This window comes from Suricata suricatta, chromosome 17, assembly GCF_006229205.1.
Source record: "Suricata suricatta isolate VVHF042 chromosome 17, meerkat_22Aug2017_6uvM2_HiC, whole genome shotgun sequence".
NCBI lineage: Eukaryota > Metazoa > Chordata > Mammalia > Carnivora > Herpestidae > Suricata > Suricata suricatta.
Genome location: NC_043716.1, coordinates 51,340,083 through 51,348,918, shown reverse-complemented (window position 1 = coordinate 51,348,918; position 8,836 = coordinate 51,340,083). Strand labels below are relative to the sequence as shown.

At 58.7% G+C, this 8,836-nt stretch overlaps 1 protein-coding gene across 2 annotated transcripts in view; it reads left to right on the top strand.

Annotated features, from left to right (window-relative positions):
- The window catches only part of SDK2 (sidekick cell adhesion molecule 2), a 130,293-nt gene that overhangs the window by 110,369 nt on the left and 11,088 nt on the right, over window positions 1-8,836 (top strand). For both annotated transcript variants that reach the window (XM_029928248.1, XM_029928249.1), the window contains 4 exons: window positions 1,650-1,775; window positions 5,476-5,640; window positions 7,216-7,356; window positions 7,611-7,749. In XM_029928248.1, coding sequence (XP_029784108.1) covers window positions 1,650-1,775; window positions 5,476-5,640; window positions 7,216-7,356; window positions 7,611-7,749 — 571 coding nt within the window. The remainder of the gene's footprint in view (window positions 1-1,649; window positions 1,776-5,475; window positions 5,641-7,215; window positions 7,357-7,610; window positions 7,750-8,836) is intronic.

Genomic DNA, 8,836 nt, shown 5'->3' with positions numbered 1-8,836 from the left:
CCCCCCCCCCCCCCCCCCCCCCCGTCCTGTGCCACCTCTTCACCTGAGCCAACTTCCCTGGGAAACAAAAGCAGGAAGAGAGCTGGCAGGGACAAAGCGGGGCGGAGCAGTGGGGACAGGAGAGGGCTGGGGAACAGGCTGTTCTAACCTGGGGGGGAAGCGGGGGGGGGGCACAGGAAGTATGGAGGAGGTGGTGGGGGTCTCTCTGAAACTGAGCTGAGCTGTGCCCAGCGAGTGTGGGTGAGGAGGGGTCTGCAGGGACAGGATACACCTCCAGGCATCCTTTGCCCGCCAGGCCAGACAGTGGCTGGAAGTGCTGGAAGCTTCTAGCCTAGGAGGTGAAGCACAGCTCTCCTCTCAGCCTTGAGTTCTGTCCTGTGCAGAATGAGAACTCGGGGTCCTGAGAACCCCACCCCACCCCTCACACCCTCCCTGGGCTGTGTCCCCCACCCTCTGGCCCCTCAGCCGCCTTTGCCCTGTGCTGTGGGCAGGATGCGTGTTAGGGAAGGAAGGAAGGAAGGAGATGAAGCCATCTGAGGTCAAGGGCTGGGCACTGGCCTCATCCCGGGCCCGCTGTCCAGCCCCCTTGAGCCTGGAGGATCTTCAGTCTGGAGCTGGACTCCAGGCTCCGTCCCCACAGGCACCCACAAGAGACACTTGGCCAAGCAGTCACACACAAACACACCCCCCACTCACCAGCTTGTTCCCCCTGCCCCACAAGTACGTAGGAAGCACCAGCTGTATGCCCAGCCCTGGGGAGAGAAGGCTCCAGGTCTAGTGAGGAACAGGCATGGAGGAGACAGCGCACAAGGAGACAGGGGCTCCGGGAACAGTGAGATCCCAGGGGACAGGCACTGGCCTGCACTGCAGGGCACCCTCAGAGAGGACCGGCTCGGGGCCCTCGGTAGATGGATCGGCTCACTCTTCTTACTAGAGAAGCAGACTGTCTCCTGCTTTGATTCGTGGGGCCGGCGCTCAGGCCGCTGACATGGCAGGCTGCCACCCTAATGTACCTGCCATGCGAGGACAGCCAGCGATAGAGCCCCCTTCTTCCTCCTCCGGTGGTCCCAGCCTCTGCTGTGGCCTAGCCTGGGTGCAAATGCTCTGCGGTGGGGGGATTTGGGGCAAGAAGTAGGGAGGGCATTGCCATGATAGGCAAAGAGACAAGATGTCAGGGAGCCCTTCAACCCCTCAAAACCCGGCCCTCATTTACCAAAGGCCCATCCTATCATCACACGCAGCTCTGCTGTCCCCCCAGGACACATCCTTTCAAGGCTTCCATTCCAAAAAGGCCTTACAGATGGGGAAACTGAGGCACCAGAGGGCTATGTAAATTATCAATGCCCCCCATCTTATGAGCTCTGGGCTGGAACAAGGAACCAGTTCTGTGGAATCTGCTCCAGGGATCTTTCTGGCATTACCCGATACGCTTCTCCTGCCCTGGAACTTGGAACGTGGGGGTGGGGGTGACCCAGAGAGCATGCACAGTTGCATCGGGCAGGCCTGGCCTGCCTCCTCCTGGGGCCTCGGCACTCACAGCGTTTCAGGAGACTCTGCCGGGCTCAGTTTTGCTGCCCAGCTCCACCTGGTAGAGCACAGGGAGGCGGGGCTGAGTGCCACACCTCCTGCCCACTGTCTGCTGTTTGCAGGTGCCCCGGGGCCACCTGGAGTGCCCATCATCGTGCGGTACAGCTCCGCCATCGCCATCCACTGGTCCAGCGGAGACCCCGGCAAAGGGCCCATCACCCGCTACGTCATAGAGGCCAGGCCATCAGGTACACCCTGCCTGCCCCCCAGCCTCCCGGAGCAGACCCCAGATCTCACTTCCTCCTCATCCCGGAGCCCTTCCCCTGGCGCACTTGTGTCCTCCTGAGAAGGCATTTAGGCTGCTCCAGGTGAAGCTAGAGGTGACCTGGGGTAAATACAAATGGACACTTGGCACTTAGGTCAGGGACACCCAGGGGTCCCCTGGAGAGCAGCACTCGGGGCCAGGTGAGGACCATCTCTGGTGTAAGGTCATTCAAGAAGCCAGAGGAGCAAAGCATCTGGTCCCCTCCCCCGCCTTGGTTGAACACCGGGTCTTCCACGAGACCCTACTGACCAGTGTCCCGTAAGGGGGCCAGCCATCCCCCGGGGACCCTGGCTGCCTCCTTCATGTCTGCCTCTGCCATCCTGAGCATCTCAGCACCTCCTGTAACTGAACTGACCCCTCCCGTCAAGCCTGAAACCGAATCACAGGAACTTCCAGAGCCGTCAGCAGACCTGCAGCCGAGAAGTCGCTCCAGAGGTCTGTTCTCCGCACTCTTGTTTCACGGTCGCCTTGACACCTGCTTTTCCTGGCTCTCATAACCCACCGCAGCCCTCGGCCAGTGCCAGCTCTCTCAGTTGCTAGGTTTCCGCTAATCAGAGGGGCCAAAGCCGTGTCCAGGGTGCTCCGTGGATCTGTGATTAGCCGGCTGAAGTTAGAAAGGAAGACGCAACTGTGGGGCTCCAGCATGAATCACAAATAATCGTAACGGGACGAAGTCAGGCCCCTCGGAGCTAATACTTCTACTGGGAGCATCGAAACATCCAAGTGACAAACTTAATGCCATATTGAGATGTAATTGTCTCAATAGCAAATAGTTAACACCGGCTGTTTCCGGAAGCTTCTAGCACCTCCTCGTTCCCCTAATCGTATGCTACTAATTGCAGTGGCTAAGAGCTATCACATCTAGCAACTCAGATCCAATGTGTAGCTGGGAGACGTGTGCGAGCTTGGCTGTCTCCCCACCCCAGATGGCCCCTCCCCTGCCCTCCTGTGCCGGCTGCTGCGTTGGCCGGGAATCTGCCGTGTGCTTCTCCCAACCGGGGCCTGCGCCTCTGTTTCCCGTCCAAGTGAGCCAGCCGGCATGCCAGGCTATGGAATGTTAGCTCCAGATTTCAGCCTTGCTGATTTTCTGATGTTCCCTGGGTGGTCCAGCATGGGACCTGGTATTTCAGCGTGGGAGGGCTGTGACTTGGTGCACACGGCAGGCTCAAAGTGGGACACCGCCTCCCCACCAAAAGGTCCTGAGAGCTCTGACAGAGGTCAAAGGCTGTGACGAGAGAGCAAGGGTGGAGGGCAAGGGGAAAGCCGTGTCTAACCCCAGAGGCTGCTGGAGAACGTCTCCCCATCTCCGCACCCCCAGCCGCCTCCCTGCTGGCTGCACCCTCCCCCACGAGCTGCACATCCTCATCTTTTGGATGAAACTGCTCTGCATCGCCGGACGGAATTGGCAAAACATGCCTGGACTGGACAGGAGCCGCAGAGCAGAGGGACTCGCTCAAGGCGTCTGGCCCGTGGAACCCGCCATGCACATCGGCCGACTTCTGGGACTGGAGGCCAGAGCCCCTGCGTGACATGCCAGCAGCTTCTGGCCTGGCCCCGCTGCCCGTTTCTGTGCGGAGCAGAACAAAGTGGGTCACACAGCAGGCGGGAGGCTCCCAGCTCCTGCGGGGGCAGCCGGGTCCTGGACGAGCCAACACGGAATCAGCTCCGCATCTTGAATGGTGGCTTCCTCGATACCCAGAGGGTGTCCGGTGCCTGAAGGAGTCAGGCAGCCCTAGGGTGAAACACCAGCTCTGCCACTCAGGGCAGCCTGACCTTGGGAAGGTGGGTTCCACTCCCTCCCGGCCTCAGTTGCTTCATCTGTAACGTGGGTACCATGGTTCTTCCTTCTCCCCGCCATTGCTACCGGTCTGAAAAGTAAAGCCCTTAGAACCATGATACATGAGTGTCACTGCTGTATTGGCATCACCATCGTCATCACCATCACTGTGAATGGCACTGAAGGTGAATGAGAGAATTCAAGGTCATGGGAGGACAGTGGACTTGCACCCCAATACTGGGATCTTGAGGCATGCAGTACTGAAGTCGGGGCCCCTGACACTCGGGTCTGGGAAGAAGATTTGTGCTCAGTCATCCAGCCAGCTCTTCGATGACATGGGTGCTGGGCCCTGAGCTGCAAGGATAAATCAGGCGTGGGCCTTGCCCTGGAGGGCCTGCGCGGCCTTAGCGGGAGGCGGCCACGGTGTGCATGAGGCAGACGCCCCGAACCCAGAAGTAAGATGGAAAATGAGGCCACACCCAGGACCCTAAGCCTTTGTGAGGACAGCAGGACACCGACAGGGCCTCACGGCTCCCTCTGAGTTGGAGGGCTCTGGATGGGTAGGACCGGAAGGCAGCTTTGGAAGGTGCCAGCACACCCTTGGTCCAGAGGTGACGACGGGGTGACAGGGCCTCTGCTGGAGTTCCTGACGTGGGTGGATCTGTAACATGTGTGGTGAAGGAAAGAAAATCCATCAGCCCCTGCAAGGGCTAAGCTGCAGGTAGGGGGTGGCCCACGGACCCCTAGGTGGCTCCGCACAGAGGGAGCTCGGAAGGAGACAAGGAGGAACAGTGCCTCGCCAGAAGGTCAGGCAGGAGCTGGGAGGCTCGTGCGAGCAGGTGGGAGCTTGCCCAAGGCAGACAGGTGACCTCTGTCAAGCAGGCCACGGGATGCAGGACCTGGGAGCTCGGCCCGCCCCAGCCCCCTGGACCATGTGACAAGGATAGTTGGACACTCTGGTCACCAAATCAGCCCTGTCCTAGCACAGGCAGGACTCACCGACTCTCCAGGGGCCGCGCCAGCCCTGTTGGCCCTACGCGGGGCCTCTGGCCAGGGCCCCTTCCCAGCCTGCCCACCTGTCTGAACTTCTCTTGTGCGGGCAGCAGGCTCACTGCTTCTTTAGAAAGCGGTAGAAACGAATTAGGTTCCAAGGGGGCAAGACCCAGAGAGCCACGAACAAAAGGGCGGGTCGGAAAAGAAAGTCGGGAGCTCAAAGGATGGGGGTGGTTGGGGCCATGGGTAGAGAACAGATGGAGGACCCCTCTAGGGTCTCAGATCTCTGCTGTTCGGCAAGGAGGAGGCCTAGGATGGGCCCCATCAGTCCATACTACTTGGCCAAACCCTCACGGCCGAGCCCCGCCCCTCCTCCAGCTCTTGGAAGAAGGGTCTTCTTTTTGTCTGATGCTACAACTGTGTATATTTTGAATAGGAAGTGGGGGTGGGGGTCAGAAAAACAGAGGCGTGGTGAAGGAGAGGAGGGTACGCCTGTGTGATAAAAGCGTAGGCCCACACTCAAAGTCGCGTTGACCCGCACTTTTTAATGACATGGAAAACAGGTAAGTTGAGCTATTCTGCGCAATGGCTAAAATGCTGAGTCTCTTCCTGTGGACAGCGGTATTGGGGTGCTTGTTATGGTATTTTCTGCATGCTATGCATTTCTTCAATGTCTTATGGACAGTTTAATAAAGGGAACAAAAGGTAAGAGACTCCAAACAGGTGTCTTTTTCAAAACATCTGCTGAGATTGTGTTGACAGGGAAGCCCAGACAGGTCCTGCTCACAGGGGTGACAGGTGGGATGGGAGGGGGCTCCCCCTCACGGGCACCTCCCTCCCGATCCTCTTGCAGACGAGGGGCTATGGGACATTCTCATCAAAGACATCCCCAAGGAGGTGACCTCCTACACGTTCAGCATGGACATCCTGAAGCCGGGCGTGAGCTATGACTTCCGGGTTATTGCCGTCAATGACTACGGCTTTGGAACCCCCAGCAGCCCCTCCCAGTCCGTGCCAGGTACTGCCTGTGGGGTGGGGTGAGGGTACCCCATGGAAAAGCCCTGTGGCAGAGATTGGTGCTAGGCAGAGAGGAGAGGTGCAGGCAGCGTAGCACCAGCCACATTGGGGCAGGAGCTAAAATGCATTATCTTCTCAGTTCCCCAAAGCAGTGAGCCCTGGGCCAGGGCCTGAGTCAGCTTTGAGGTCCAGAGGAAGCTGGGGGCCGTGCCTCTTGGGGTCCCTTTATAAGGATTTGAAAAGCACTGGGCAGGGGGCTCAGTGGGGCTTGTGGACGAATCGATGGACCCAAGATGAGAGCTTCCGTGAGCTCATCACCCAGGAGATTCACCCAGGCCGTAAACTGCATGTTTCCATGGAAACTACCCCCAAAAACAGAGCCAGCAAGGCCCAGAGCTGGGGGAGAGGACTCCCATCCCTCCCCTTTTTCCTCTCATCTTCCCATCCAATGTGTCTCAAAGGACTCACAGAGGACTCTAATGCCAAACCCCATGACCCCAAATCCAATCACTAACCAACTTTTAATATCAAGGCTTTTTCCCCTCAAGGCAGAAATATGGCTCAAAATTTTAATCCGCTAGGTGAGTCTCCGAAACCCGGCTGCCTCCCTCTTCCCACTTACATTCTCCCTTGTCCACATGGATAGAACCAGATCGTGGGAAATAGAAGAGCGGGTCCCTCGTCAGGCAGCCCCCAGATTAGAAGTGGCGGGTGCAAAGAGCATGTTACTGAGGGGCCCTGGGTGGCTCAGCTGGTTAAGCATCCAACTTGGGCTCAGGTCATCATCTCACAGCTTGTGGGTTCGAGCCCCGCATCGGGCTCTTTGCTGACAGCTCAGAGTCTGGAGGCTGCTTTGGATCCTGTGTCTCCTTCTCTCTCTGTCCCTTGCCCGCTCATACTCTGTCTCTCTCAAAAATAAACATTTAAAAAAGAGGGGGGGAAGCATGGTACTAGGGGCTTTGAAAGAAGCAGAGCCCTGGCTGAGGAAGCATTCTAAAGACCCACTCATGTCCACCTTCCTGATTCCCCCCCCCCACTTTTTGCCACCAGAGGGAGATTGAGTCCTGCCCCCAGGGAGAAGTTCTCACAGGCCTACCACAGGCCAGATGGTTACTTTTCCAATACAAATCTGGGCCTGCCTGCCAAGGTGGTCCCGAGACCATGGGTAGCAAGAGGGGGGAAAAAAAGAAAACTAGCAAGTGCATGGCCACTTCCCCCGCCTGTGTCCTCAGCAGACATCACTAGTCAATCCCAGCACTCCTTCCAGTGAGTCCAGAAGCAAGCACATGGCCACTTCCCCCGCCTGTGTCCTTAGCAGACACTACTAATCAATCCCAGAAGCAACCTCAGAACTAAAAGCAGCCCTCCAGGCATCCCTTGCCCAACAACAGAGGAGAGCAGGCACCTGAGCTAAAAATATCCCTGCCAACCTTGTCTTAGGTTGTCCCCCATGGAGACAGCACAGACCTTGCCTACTGAGAGCAGGTGGCAGAGTCCCAGCCAGAGAGGGAGGTTTGGAGGCAGGAGGGGGCTGAGCACCCTGGACCTGACTGCCCGCCCCCAATCCGTGTTCCAGCTCAGAAAGCCAACCCATTCTATGAGGAATGGTGGTTCCTGGTGGTCATTGCCCTTGTTGGCCTCATCTTCATCCTGCTTTTGGTCTTTGTGCTCATCATCCGGGGCCAGAGCAAGAAGTATGCCAAGAAGACAGACTCTGGTGAGCTGGCATCAAGCCCTGCCGCTGGACGGGACTCCCGTGGGCTTGTTGCAAGGTTGGGGGGCTGAGGGTTCTCTATTCCCTAGGGATGCTCCTGCTCTGATAAGCGGGGCCGCCCAGGGCCCCCGCACACAATCTCCCATCTCCTGGTTCGGTCTCCTTTGTAACAAGAGAGCCACGTGGGAGAAGGGAGGCCACCGGTCTAGGGGATGGCATGAGTGACCAGATACTGTCTCCCACTGCCGCCCACCCAGGGAACAGTGCCAAATCTGGTGCCCTTGGCCATGGGGAGATGATGAGCTTGGATGAAAGCAGTTTCCCTGCCCTGGAACTCAACAACCGGAGGCTCTCTGTCAAGAACTCCTTCTGCCGGAAGAACGGCCTGTATACCAGGTAAAGGGCTCTCTGCACTGGGGGTCAAGGGGGCGGCCGGAGGGTGGCGGTCTGGGGGGGCGGGGAACCGCAGTGCCCGGGGTGTGGAGGACTCTTGGGGAGGGCACAGAGGAGGCAGTGCCCACTTGGCCTCACTGTCCCGCAAATGGCCTTCAAGCTCGGGGACTGGGAATGGTCAGCAGGACCCAAGAAGCACATCCGGGCTCTCGAGGTCACGGCCCATTATGAGAGCGCTGTAGGGGGAATGCCACACAGAGGCGGAGACAAAGTTTCTGCCAATGACCACAAAATGCAAAGAGCAACCCAGCCTACTGCTCAGAGCCAGCTGCTGCCAGGGGCAGGCCCAGAAGCCATGGGAGCCGCTTTGCCCCAACAGTGAGGTGGGCCCGGCCAAGGCAGGTCAAGGGGGACACACTTGAGTGGGAGGTGCCAGGAGCCCCCCCACTATTGCTATGCCTTCCCTATCTCCTCCCAGTTCTGGAAAGAAAGGGCACTCAGAGTGTGGACACCCTCTCCCCTGGCTCCTTACTCCTACATCTTCTAGAACAATGTTCTCCTACTCACCCCACAAGTCCACGCTCAAAGGGCAGCATCTGAGAACAGCCAACCAGGAAAGGTCCAGGCTGGCCGTGCACCCAGCTCTTGTTTCCTCCTGAATTCTCTCCAACCCCAGGTCCCCCTCCCCCCAGCCCCATTCCCCTGTGGCAGGCTGGGCTGCCCATCTCCAAGGGCAAGGGCAGCCACCATGGCCCATCTGACCCTTACCTAATGTGACCTGGCAGTTTTATGCTCCCGGGAGCTCAGGAGAGATTGGGGGGCTGGGGTGCTGCGGCCCAGGAGCGCCTGTCCCTGGCCGCAGTCCTCTTAACATTCCCAGCAGCGCATCAGAGGTGCATGCCGGCCAGGCACGGCTCACAAAGCTTCCCTCTGTCTCGTCCTGGAGGGAGGAGGCCATGTGGGGGGGGGGCGGTGAGGGCACGCAGAACAGCAGGCCTAGCTCTCATCATCCCCCCCCACCCTGATCTCGCGTTCCAAAGAAAGAGCCATTGAGGCCGAGGTGCTGGGCCCTGCCGTCCACCGCAGCCCC